General features: G+C 43.2%; 1 protein-coding gene across 4 annotated transcripts in view; it reads right to left on the bottom strand.

Moving 5' to 3' along the window:
* The window catches only part of zfat (zinc finger and AT hook domain containing), a 236288-nt gene that overhangs the window by 75567 nt on the left and 147092 nt on the right, over positions 1 to 13629 (bottom strand). For all 4 annotated transcript variants that reach the window (XM_072569983.1, XM_072569985.1, XM_072569982.1 and 1 more), the window contains one exon: positions 9698 to 11070. In XM_072569983.1, coding sequence (XP_072426084.1) covers positions 9698 to 11070 — 1373 coding nt within the window. The remainder of the gene's footprint in view (positions 1 to 9697; positions 11071 to 13629) is intronic.

Below are 13629 nucleotides of genomic sequence, written 5' to 3'. Positions count from 1 at the left end.
TGCTATTGTTAACAGCACAGGACATAAGAAGACAAGAACCATCAAACAGGTGAACAAAATAGACTATTCTGCCCTCCAATACTGCTCTGCCATTCAATTAGGTAATAGTTAATCTGATTTTAACCTCAATATTGCATTCCTGTATATTCCATAAGAACATAAAGCAGTATACCATTCAGCCCTTCAAGCTTATCCCACCATTCAATAAGGTCATGGCTGATCTGCTCCAAGAGTCAAAAATTCTTCATTCCCTCAATTCTCCGATGTCCCAAATATCTATTTCCCTCAAATGCCTGATATTCTTTTTAAGTAAAGGACAACACCTGTAAATAGGAATACCAGAAAAGTAGATGTTCGCTCAATGGTTTTAATCCCTTTCCCTTAGAAAATATGTTGAAACTATCTATGGATCATCCATGTAGCCCGTGATCAGAACATATTTGTGGGCAATGGTGAACACATTTCCACATGCTGGTATTCCACAGCATTTAATATCCAGTACCATTATGCTTTGACATGGGTTTCAAGCGAGAAGTTTGTTTACTACTGCTGCATTTATCTTCACCAAAATATCTTTTAATGAAGATATTGAACCAACTGACATGTAATCTAATGAAACAGGAGTGCTATACGAAATGAATTAGATATTAAATTGCTTTATAAAGATTGATTATTCAAAAATAATCAGTCCTCCATTCTACTCCAGATCTAATCATCCTGACAATGAAGAACAAATCATTTGTGTAGAGCATAGCAAGACAATGTGAAAAGGAAATGATGGAAAGTTGAATATGCTGTAATGGTGCCACCTGATGGCCAATTGGAACTTGCAGATTTCTTCTCGGTCAGTTTAAATAATTTTTGTTACAGATTTGGTACGAAAATGTCTAAAGCTGCTGGAGTTACTTGGATTGGATTTTGGGACATCTTGCAAGGAGGTCAGGTGCACACTGAACAAATTAATCAGCCTTTGGGATTAGAGTCATATGTGGTCCAACTTGTCCATGCCGACCAGGTATCCCAAATTAATCTAGTCCCATTTGGAAGGTGGCTAATTGAATATTTTAAACCTGAAATAGATTCTCCAAATTAAACCTTCATAGGATTCTAATTAAGCATTTCATTTCTTTGGACTATGTGGAACCGGGTAATATGGTGGGACAGTGGTTAGCACTGCTGCCTCACAGCGCAAGAGACCCAGCTTCAATTCCAGTCTTGAGTGACTGGCTGTGTTGAGTTTGCATATTCAATCAGTGTCTGTGTGGGTTGCCTCCCACCGTCAAAAGATTTGCAGGTTAGGTGGATTGGCTACTCTTAAAAGTAAAACCCTGCAGTGTCCTGGGATATGCAGTTTAGGTGGATTAGATATGTCTAAAAACTCCATGCAGAGTTATGGGATGAGGTGGGTCTTGGTAGGATTCTCTTTGGAGGGTCAATGCAGCCTTAATGGGCCAAATTGCTTTTTCCTGCACTCTAGGGTTTCTATAATTTCTTTTTCCAACCCTCCTTCCACAATTCTTTTTCCAGTACATCAATAACTGTAGTTGTGCTGCTTCATGTTCTTGTCCAAAAGTGGAAAAAAAAATTAATCAATCACTGTAATCACTGTAATCAATCACTTCCAATTTCCTTTTCTCACTTTTGCGTGGCCCATACTTCCTTTTCATTCCTCAACTTCTTCATTTCTATAAATGAATTATCTAGTGATACTCATTCCAAACACTCTACTCCCACAGGTTCCTTAAACTATTCTTGCACATATCCTGCTTCCTTTGAGTCAGTTCCTTTCTCCCGGGTTGTCAATCTCTGCTTCATCTTTTCTGATGATGATCCCTTCTACAATGGCACTTCCAATATTTTTTTTCCTAAACTGAGGACTTCAACCACCTGATTGTGGTTGACAGGGCTCTCAAGTGTGTACAAATCTTCGAGGAGAAAGTGAGGACTGCAGATGCAGATCCTGAAGAAGGGCTCATGCCCAAAACGTTGATTCTCCTGCTCCTTGGATGCTGCCTGACCTGCTGCGCTTTTCCAGCAACATATTTTCAGCTCTCAAGTGTGTACAACCCATTTCATCTCTTTGGGTTTTCCTTATTTTCACCCCATGAGCTTCCATATTCAAAGGACTGTCCTCCACTATTTCTGTCACCTCCAACATAATGCCACTGTCAAACACATAATTCCTTCCCCATCCCCAGCATTTTCAAAGGACCATTTCCATTGTGATAACTCACAGTGCTCTTCTCAAAGCATTTGAGATGATAGAGGCATGAGGGATATTCCCCCAGGTTTGGGGGGTGTTGGACTAGAAACTGGAGACATAGTCTCACGAAAAGTAGGCCAGTTATGATCAAAATGAGGAGGAATTTCTTCACTTGGAAGCTGATAAATCTTTGGAAGTCTGTACCTCAAAGGATTGTGAAGGCTCAGTCATTGAGTTTGTTCAATGGAAAAATGAATAGATTTATACTTTAAAGATATCAAGGGATATAGGGATAATGTGGGGGAAAAGAGCACCTACGTTCCAGTGGGCAGTGCCCTAGACACAACCATCTTCACCTTTTTTATCAATGATCTTCCCTCTATCACAAAGTCAGAAGTAGGGATGATCACCAATAATTGCACAATATTTAGCACCACTTGCAACTCCTCAGATACTGAATCAGTCCATGTCTAAATGCAGTCAAGATTAGAGTGGTGCTGGAAAAGCACAGCAGGTTAGGCAGCAACCAAGGAGCAGGAAAATCAACATTTCGGGCAAAAGCCCTTCATCAGGAATGTGGCTGGAAGATTCCGGGGTGGAGAGATAAATGGGAGGGAGGTGGGCCTGGGGAGAAGGTAGCCAAGAGTACAATAGGTGGATGGAAGTGGGGGTGAAGGTGAAAAGTCGGACAGGAGGGTGGAGCAGATAAGTGGGAAAGAAGATTGACAGGTGGGACAGGTCATGAGGATGGTGCTGAGCTGGAAGGTTGGAACTGGGATAAAGTTGGGGTGGGGGGGGGGATGTGGAAAGGAGGAAACTGGTGAACTCCACATTCATTCCATGGGGTTGAAGGGTCCCGAGGTGGAAGATGATGCATTCTTCCTCCACGGGTCGGATGGTGAGGGAGTGGCCGTGGAGGAGGCCCAGGACCTGCATGTCCTTGACAGAGTGGGAGGGGGAGTTGAAATGTTTGGCCATGGGACGGTGGGGTTGATTGTTGAGGGTGACCCAGAGATGTCTCTGAAGTGCTCTGTGAGAAGGCCCCAATGCAGAGGAGACCGCATCAGGAGCAATGGAAACTATGGATGTGGAAGGCTCCTTTGGGACCTTGGATGGAGGTGACGGGGTGGATGGGGTGGGGAGGGAAATATATCCCAGGTGGTGCGGTCCATTTGGAGGTGGTGGAAATGTCGGCGGATGATGCAATTTATGCAGAGGTTGGTGGGGTGGAAGGTGATGACCAGGGGTGTTCAGTCCTTGTTGCGGATGGGGGAGTGGGGTTTGAGGGCAGAGGTGTGGGATGTGGATGAGATGCGTTGGAGGGCATCTTCAACCACGTGGGAGGAGAAGTTGCGGTCTTTAAAGAAGGAGTCCATCTAGTATGTTCTGTGGTGGAACTGCTTCTCCTGGGAGCAGATGTGGTAGACGTGGAGGAATTGGGAATAAGGGATAGCATTTTTGCAGGAGGTAGGATTGGAGGAGGTGCAATCCAGGTAGCTGTGGGAGTCGGTGGGTTTGGAAAAAAATGTCTGTGTTGAGTCGGTCACCATTGATGGAGATGGAAATTTCCAGGAAGGGGAGGGAAGTGTTAGAGATTGTTCATGTGAATTTAAGGTTGAGGTGGAATGTGTTGGTGAAGTTGATGAACTGTTCAACCGGCCTTGAACCCTACCTCTCCAACCGCAACGGGGACGGAACCCCCTGGTCCTCACCTTCCACCCCACCAATCTTAGCATAAATTGCATCATCCACCGACATTTCTACCACCTCCAAATGGACCTCACCACCAGGAATATATTTCCCTCTCCAGTCTTATCCGCTTTCCACAAAGACCGTTCCCTCCGCGACTACTTGGTCAAGTCTACGCCTCCCAAACAACTCACCCTGCCCTCCCGGCACCTTCCCCTGCCACTGCAGGAATTGCAAAACCTGCACACATACCTCCCCCCTCACCTCCATCCAAGGCCCCAAAGGAGCCATCTACATCCATCAAAATTTCACCTGCACTTCGACACGTCATTTATTGTATCTGTTGCTCCCGATGCAGTCTCCTCTACGTTGGGGAGACCGGATGCCTTCTCACAGAGTGCTTCAGAGAACATCACCAATCAATGCCACTGCCCTGTGGCCGAACATTTCAACTCCCCCCTCCCACTCTGCTGAGAACGTGCAGATCGTGGGCCTCCTCCACCGCCACTCCCTCACCATCCGACGCTTGGAGGAAGAACGCATCATCTTTGGCCTTGGGACCCTTCAACTCCATGGCATCGATGTGGACTTCACCAGTTTCCTCATTTCCCCTCCCCCCACTTTACCCCAGTTCCAACTTTCCGGCTCAGCACAATCCTCATGCCCTGTCTCACCTGTCAATCTTCCTTCCCACCATCTGCTCCACCCTTCTCTCCGGCCTATCACCTTCATCCTTACCTCCATCCACCTATTGCACTCTCAGCTATCTTCTCCCCAGGCCCACCTCCCTCCCATTTATCTCTCCACCTCCAAGGCTCCCAGCCACATTCCTGATGAAGGGCTTTTGCCCGAAACATCTATTTTCCTCCTCATTGGATGCTGCCTGACCTGTTGTGCTTTTTCAGCACCGCTCTAATCTTGACTCTAATCTCCAGAATCTGCAGTACCCGCTTCTGCCATATCCAAATGCAGCAAGACCTGGCCAATACCCAGGTTTGGGCTGAAAAGCGGGAAGTAACATTCTCACCACATGAATGCCAGGCAATGACCATTTCCAACAAGAGAGAATCTGACCATTGTCAAAAAAACAATCAATAGCATTACCATCACTGAATTTTGACACTTCAACATCCTTGTATTTACCACTGACCTGAAACTGAGTAGGACTAACCATATAAATACAGTAGTTATAAGGGCAGGTCAGAGACTAAGAATACTGCAGTGAATAACTCACCTGCTGACTTCCCAAAGCCTGTTGATCATCTACAAGACACAAATCATATGTTCATAGAGTAATAGAAGTCTATAGCAAAGAAAAAAGACCCTTTTGCCCATCAAGTCTGCACCAGTCAAAACTGAATACTGAACCATTCTAATTTCATTTTCCACACTTAGTCCATACCCTTATAACCCTTGGTTACACCATTTATTCAAGAGCTACTACGCTTGGGCAATGTACATTTGCCCAAACAGTATCACCCTCATTCAATAAGTTTTAAAAAGTCCTACCATGATCTAGTTAAACATGGAGCAGGATTGAGGGCTACTCCCGCTTTTATTTCCCATGTTTCTTTATTCTGTCACCCTTACATCTCATCTTCTTTATCTTGCATTTTCCCAAGCAATTCAGTGAAGCGCAACACCTCCTTTACCTTCTTTGTCCTCACTGTCCAAGCCCATAAACACTCCCTCCAGGTGTAACAGTGATTACTTGTTTTTCTTTCAATTTTAGTCTATTTTATATTCGGCTTGCAATGTGGTCTCCTGTACACTGAGGAAATCAAATGCAATCTGAGTCACTGCAATGCAGCACCCCTCCATCTAGTCCTCAAACTTAACTCTGACATTCGGTCAGTTGCCATTTCAATTCAACATCTTGCTCACATGCTCACATTTCCATCCTCAGCCGATTGCAGTGTTCCAGTGTAGCTCAACCTTAGGTGACAAAAACACTTCATCTTCTGATTAGGCTTTAGACGTTAGAACCTTATGGACTCAACATCAAGTTCAGATCAGGAACATTGTCATCAATTTTGATTTTATTTGCCAAGGATCACTTTTTATTTTGTTTGCACATTTTAGTATTCAGACAGTATTGACTTTAATTCTACTGCTAACATCTACTCTGCACCAATGTCTTGTTTCTTTACCACCACCATTGCCAACACTCCTTTTGCCTGTTCCATTCCATTATTGTTTTGATATTTAATCTCCAGCACCGCTCTGTTCCATCCCTGACTCTCTCTTTTGTTCCATGTGACCTCTGCCCACTTTATTCAACAGCATAAAATCCATCTTATTTCGACTTCTCTTTAGTTCCAAAGAGTGTACTTGCACTTTCTAGACTTGCTGCATTTTTCAGCACTTCATTTTTACTTCAAATCTCCATGGCATTTTACTTTTATATTATGTAGATTCTTTTTCATCAAGGGAGTCAAAAGGTATTGGAGGTAGACAGGAAAGTGCAGGCCACAATCAGATTGAAGTACAAGCAGGCTCATGATGCCAAATGGCTTATTCCTGCTTTAATCTATATCTTTATACATGGACAAATTCCTATCTTGTACATTATGTCAAGTCTGTTGCCTACATTTTAAAGTTTTCTTCCAAATTCGTTAAATCCAAGGGTTTAAATGCAGCGCCAATCTGTAGATATGTAAGGAACAAAAGCACTCCATGCTACAACACAAGGAGCTTGCACTTGACCTGAGGTGTATCTAACTTGAGTGGTTAATGCTGACACTGGGTGCAAAAGCAAAAACATTTGTCTTGCATGGACAGATCTCACATTTTGAAAAATTCAAAATATTTTGTTAGGATTATATAGTCCTTTTAAAATAACCATGAATTAGAAGAGGGACCAATTTCTGGGTTAAAAAGAATTTGAAATGTGACTTTTTGGAACTGAAATCAAAAAGTCAAAATGTACGATGGTTCACTCGCTGTTTCTGAGAAGTCAGATTAAATTGTAAATTCAAGATTTTGAGAGAGGTAAGAGCTGGATTTCATGCCTTCACTTGATGGACAAACTTGGTTTGGAATAGATGGGGTCCATATGTTGAAGGTTGCCTAGTGCAGTGATCGGAACAAGGACCAGGTGAACCTCACTGAGCATGGGATCCCTGATTGTGGCTGTTAATCTGGGCCAATCAGGGAATCTTAGCTGACAGACATGAACAGGAGATTAGCACTACCGCAGTTAGGTGGTAGTGTGGGGGGTTAAACTGAGGGAAAAAGGGAGTGTCCCAAAAAAAATCTAAAAACTGATCACACAGTATTGCCTAAAAAAAAACACAAGATTCATAGAGTCTCCTCTCTCTTGGAACTGGCTCTGAGCTGGCTGGTCAGAGCCCATGTACTGTGCACATGTAAATAAAGGATGACTTGGTGATAGGATACTGGCCTCTGTTTTTTGATCTAGCAACATTCTTCTGGAGTTAGTTGCAGTTTTCTAGAATCTTCTGGGTCTGCCTGGGATAAAAGAGATCTCAGAAATCTTGCAACAGGAAGTTGGAATCAGCTTCTCTCTCTCTCTTTCTTTCTTTCTTGAAAAAAGAAAAAAAATCTCAAAGCAGGCACAGATGAAAATAATCCCCTACATAGTGGAATACTATTAAATATCAGGTAATTCATTGGTCTCTGAAAAGTTTTCCTTTTATTCTTTGAGTTTCAACGTTTAGCCCAGTGGGGTGTTTTACCCACTTGTCTGTTTCAAGACGATAATCTCTGTAGAGTTGTTATGAACAAACCCACCAACTCCTACAGCTACCTGGATTATACCTCTTCCCACCCTACCTCCTGCAAAAATGCCATCCTGTATTCTCAATTCCTCCACCATATCTGCTCCCAGGAGGACCAGTTCCACCACAGAACAGACCAGATGGCCTCCTTCTTTAGAGACCGCAATTTCTCTTCCCACGTGGTTAAAGATGCGCTCCAATGCATCTCGTCCATATCCCGCACCTCTGCCCTCAGACCCCACCCCTCCAACCGTAACAAGGACAGAACGCCCCTGGTGCTCACCTTCCACCCTACCAACCTTCGCATAAACCAAATCATCCGCCAACATTTCTGCCACCTCCAAACGGATCCCACCACCAGGGATATATTTCCCTCCCCACCCCTTTCCGCCTTCCGCAAAGACCGTTCCCTCCGTGACTACCTGGTCAGGTCCACGCCCCCCTACAACCCAACCTCCCATCCTGGCACCTTCCCCTGCCACTGCAGGAATTGCAAAACCTGCGTCCACACCTCGTCCCTCACCTCCATTCAAGGCCCTAAAGGAGCCTTCCACATCCAAAGTTTTACCTGCACGTCCACCAATATCATTTATTGTATTCGTTGCCCCTGATGCGGTCTCCTCTACATTGGGGAGACTGGATGCCTCTGAGCAGAGCACATTAGGGATCATCTCCGGGACACCCGCACCAATCAACCACACCGCCCTGTGGCCCAACATTTCAACTCCCCCTCCCACTCATCTGAGGACATGGAAGTCCTGGGCCTTCTTCACCGCTGCTCCCTCACCACGCCTGGGGGAAGAACGCCTCATCTTCTGCCTCGGAACACTTCAACCCCAGGGCATCAATGTGGACTTCAACAGTTTCCTCATTTCCCTTCCCCCACCTCACCCCAGTTCCAAACTTCCAGCTCAGCACTGTCCCCATGACTTGTCCTACCTGCCTATCTTCTTTTCCACCTATTCACTCCACCCGCCTCCCTGACCTATCACCTTCATCCCCTCCCCCACTCACCTATTGTACTCTATGCTACTTTCTCCCCACCCCCACCCTCCTCTCACTTATCTCTCCACCCTTCAGGCACTCTGCCTGTATTCCTGATGAAAGGCTTTTGCCCGAAACGTCAATTTTACTGCTCCTCGGATGCTGCCTGAACTATTGTGCTTTTCCAGCACCACTAATCCAGAATCTGGTTTCCAGCATCTGCAGTCATTGTTTTTACCTTTTTATGAACAATCAGACAGCGTACCTTTATATCCAAAATTCAAACTTTCTGCTGATGATTTTTAGTGCTCACTTACATTATTGGAAATTTTCAAGACTCGACATGACAACAAATAACTGTATAAGTACAGCAAACTTTGTTTTATCCTGCATCTAATGAACCAACACTCTCGGTGGACTGGCAAAAATTAAAGAGCTCAAATACCACATAGTTTACTGCATTATTCTATATAATTATTAAAGTTTATTAACTTATTTGCCCCAATGTAAGTTTTTTGTTGTTCAATTGAATGGCCACACAAAATATCATCAGCTGATCCAATTTTTAGTCAATTTCTCCTCAAATACCCTGGTCTACCGCGATGTCAGTGTAGTCAGTTGGGGATGTGAGTGAGAAGGCTCTCTGCTGGCAAGTTTTATTTTGCGTAAAGTTGTATTATTTTTTAAGTGATTTATGCAGTAAATAAAAAATAACAGTGATGTGTATATCCAGTGCATTATGTTCTATCACTTAGAGTACGTTTTTACATTGATCATGTGGACCTCTTGACTATTAGGAATATTTGCTCAACTGGCACAGTCCTGGTCCCATGTGCGCTGGTTAATAAAAAGGTTTGCTGTAACTCCAAGCCTCAATGAGAACAGAAGCTCTATCCCATACTAAAAGTAGAACTTTTTTTTCCAATTTTATACCAGGTGAAAAACAGAGAATACTACAGCCCATATGGTTACAGTTCTTCCCTTACAAAAAAGAATTCCGCAACAGATGTAAATTCACTATTATGTGAAAGACATAGTTTCAACAGGTAAATTTAACAATATCATTTAGACTATTTCTTACCACAGTATCCACATTCCAGATCACCATACACCTTCCTGATCTTTTCAAAAAGACTGACATTCAGTTGTCTCTTCTGCAAGCTGTCAAGTACTTGCTGGAAGGCTCCAAGATCCACACCATCCTTTTGAGCTTCTGTTCTTGATGGAATTTTCTCAAAGGTCAAGTGAGTACCAGTTGAATTGCACAAATCTTTAGCCCCATCAAGCTGGACCATTTCAAATGAGTTTTCATTTTCAACTACACAAGATTCATACTCTTTGAGGGAATCAGTACCATCCTGCTCTGTTGAACTAGACTGGTGGTTTGTGCTTTCAGAATCTACCACAGTGTCACTGTTGAGAGGTAAAGTTGGCAAGAATTCACCCTTACACTCATCCACACACCTATGCTCATTGCTTGTTGACATGCTGACTTCATCCAAAGAAACGTCCTCATGTTGGACGGCCCTGGGACCATCTGCAGGATTGTCAAGGCCCTCTGAATGGACCTGCATAATTTCTTCTTGTTGAGTAAGACTCTGTATGGGAATGTTTGCACCTTCATTTTCAAGTTCTACAACAATCTGGTGCCCATGCACATCTTGGTCACAGCCACTGAGGTTTGTACCATCAACAGCATCCTCCAAGGCCTCTGGCTGAATGTCACCTCCTGACTCCAAAAGATAGAAGCTCTGATTAATGGAGTCATTGAACACTACATCCTCCCCCAAGTCGCCATGAGCATCCTTGACGTGACATTTTAACTTGACAGAGCTGACAAATTTCTTTGTACACACTGAACAGATGTAGATAAACTTATGCTTGCGGACATGTGCCTCCAGTGAATGGTATTTTGTGGCACCATGATCACACAGCTCACATGCAAATGGGCGGTCATCGCCATGGACCAGCATATGCCGATCACGGTCTGATTCATTTTTGAATTTGCGCTCGCACACATGGCAATCATATAGCAGTTGCCGTTTACCCTCCCTCGTTAGCAGGCGCAGCTCATCATAGACCTCTTTAACTTTCTCTTCATCCATGTCATGGCTCTCCTGGATGTGCTTGAGTAAGTTCTTGACATCAGAGTATTTCTTTTTACAAAATCGGCAATGCTGCTTTATCTTTTTGTGCACACGTTCTATGTGCACTTTCAGATGCCCTTTGCTGAGACAGGTGAAGGCACAGTAGTCACAGCTGAACTTTTCCCCTGTGTGCTTACGCATGTGGACAATGAGATTGGCCTTGATGGTGCTGGCATAGTCACACTGTGAACATTTATAAGGTTTCTCGTTAGTGTGAATTCTGAGGTGGGCTTGAAGTGAATGTTTAAATTTAAATACTTTATTGCAATATTCACAGGTAAAAATCTTCAGCTGTGTGGTCCCTTGTCTGAAAGAACAGAAAAATTCACTTGTGAGTTTTCAGCCTATTTACGCAATCTTTTGATTGTTGTTATGTTGTAGAAACCTTGATAATAATTCACTTTAGAATATTAAAAAATTCAGAAGTTGTAATGGCAAATCACACTTCAAAAACCTGAGCATGTGGTTTAAGTTAATGCTCTTGTGCAGTAATGAAAGAGTTCAATCTCTCGAATGAGACATTAAATCGAGGGTGTGCCTACTTTCTCAGATGGACATAAAATACGAGATGGCACTATTTGAAGAAGAGGTGTTATGACCAGAATGCTTATCAATTCTATGTTCCCATTTATCCTTCAACCAATAAAATACTCAGAATATCAAGTTATTACCTCAACACTGTCTCTGAGATCTTGATATACAAATTGAATGTCAAGTTTCCTACAATACAACAGTAAAAATATTTTACTGTAAAGTTCAAAGGGACATCTTGAGATCGTGAAAGAACAATAAAAGCAACATTTTATTTCTGTCGGCATTTCTGGAGTAAGTTTCTACTAAATCCTCACCATTGAAGCTGGCTAGCTATTCAATCACAGTGGACATCACAACAAAGTCAAAAAGTGTGGTGCTGGGAAAGCACAGCTGGTTAGGCACATCTGAGGAGCAGGAGACTCGGCGTTTCGAGCATAGGCTCTTCATCAGGAATGCTGATGATGATGACGAGCTTATGCTAGAAACGTCGACTCCCCTGCTCCTCAGATGCTGCCTGACTGGTGTGCTTTTCCAGCACCACACCTGGTGACTTTGATCTTCCAGCATCTGCAGTCCTCACTTTCTCCTAGTTGATCACAACTAAGTACAATTATGTCCTGATCTATTGGTGTGGGCGGCACGGTGGCACAGTGGTTAGCACTGCTGCCTCACAGCGCCAGAGACCCGGGTTCAATTCCTGCCTCAGGTGACTGACTGTGTGGAGTTTGCACGTTCTCCCCGTATCTGCGTGGGTTTCCTCCGGGTGCTCCGGTTTCCTCCCACAGTCCAAAGATCTGCAGGTCAGGTGAATTGGCCATGCTAAATTGCCCGTAGTATTAGGTAAGGGGTAAATGTATGGGTGGGTTGCGCTTCGGCGGGGCGGTGTGGACTTGTTGGGCCGAAGGGCCTGTTTCCACAATGTAAATAATCTAATCTAAACATCAAGAAAAGATCACTTGTAAGCAATAAGCAACAGGAACACTGATTTTAAAAAGTCCTCTCTTACTATAATCATTCTAACTATGAACTTTCAGAGTTAGACACAGGAGTCATACCACTGGATTGTGCATAACACTCAACTTTTAAGTAGGGCAAAAGAGCAAAACCAGTCAGCCTAACATCGATGGTTGGGAAATTGTTGGATTCTATAATCAAGGGTGAGGTGACTAAACACCTTGAACATTTCCAGTTAATCAGGGAGAGCAAGCACTGATTCTTGACAGGTAGGTCATGCCGGTCAAACCTTAGTGAATTTCTTGAAGAGGCAATTAAGATAGTGGACATGGGATATCTATGGATGTTGTTCTATGTAAGGATTTATATAAAGTTTTCCTGAAGGCACTTGATAAGTCTCACATGAAAATCTGTTAATGAAGATGGAAGCCCATGGAATTGAGGGCAAGCTCCTGACATGGCTCGGAAATTGGTTGTGTCGCAGGTCACAAAGTAGGGATAATGGGTAGATACTCAATTTGGCAAATTGCAACCCGTGGTGTCCCACAAGGATCTGTGTTAGGGCCCCAACTATTCATATGATTTATTACTGACTTGAATAATGGCATAAAAAGTCTTATATCCAAATTTGCAGATGATATAAAGTCAAGCAGCATTGTAAATGGTATAGGTGATAGCATAGGGATGTTGATAGACTAGGTGAATATCCATTTTAAACCAAAAAGGGTAGATCAGGGCACAGGCTAGATGGTATGAATGTCATAAACAGACGCAGAAAATAATCAAGAAAGCTAATGGAATTCTGGCCTTTATATCTAGAGGACTGCAGTGCAAGGATATAGAAACTATGCTCCACTAATACAAAATCGTTGTTAGGCAATACTTGGAGTTTTGAGAGAAGATCTAGGCACCCACATCAGGAAAGACTGCAGTAAGTACAATACAGGTTTACAAGAATGATGCCTGAACTTCAGGAGTTAACTAAGGTGGAGAGATTTTACAAACTTTCCCTAGAGTTCAGAAGGTGAATGGGGGGTCTGATTGAAGTCTTCAAGATATTAACAGGAAAAGACAGGGTTGACAAAGATAGACTATTTCCACTGGTTGAAGATTCGAAACCTAGGGGACATAATCTGAGTATTAGGACCAGACTATTCAGGAGAGATATTAGGATATACTTCTATACACAAAAGATGGTAGATGCTTGGAACACTCTTCCACAAACAGCAGTGGATGCACAGGATCAGTTGTTAATTTTAAAATTGAGATCAATAACTTTTATTTATCACAGACATTAAGGGATATAAGTCAAATGCATGTAAATTGATCATTTTGGACTGAGATTTGAAAGGATTTCTTCATTTAGAGCATGGTGAAT

Source organism: Chiloscyllium punctatum, chromosome 5 (assembly GCF_047496795.1).
Source record: "Chiloscyllium punctatum isolate Juve2018m chromosome 5, sChiPun1.3, whole genome shotgun sequence".
In the NCBI taxonomy this organism is placed as follows: domain Eukaryota; kingdom Metazoa; phylum Chordata; class Chondrichthyes; order Orectolobiformes; family Hemiscylliidae; genus Chiloscyllium; species Chiloscyllium punctatum.
The sequence above is the reverse complement of the archived record's forward strand: the minus strand, read 5'-3'. Positions and strand labels throughout refer to the sequence as shown.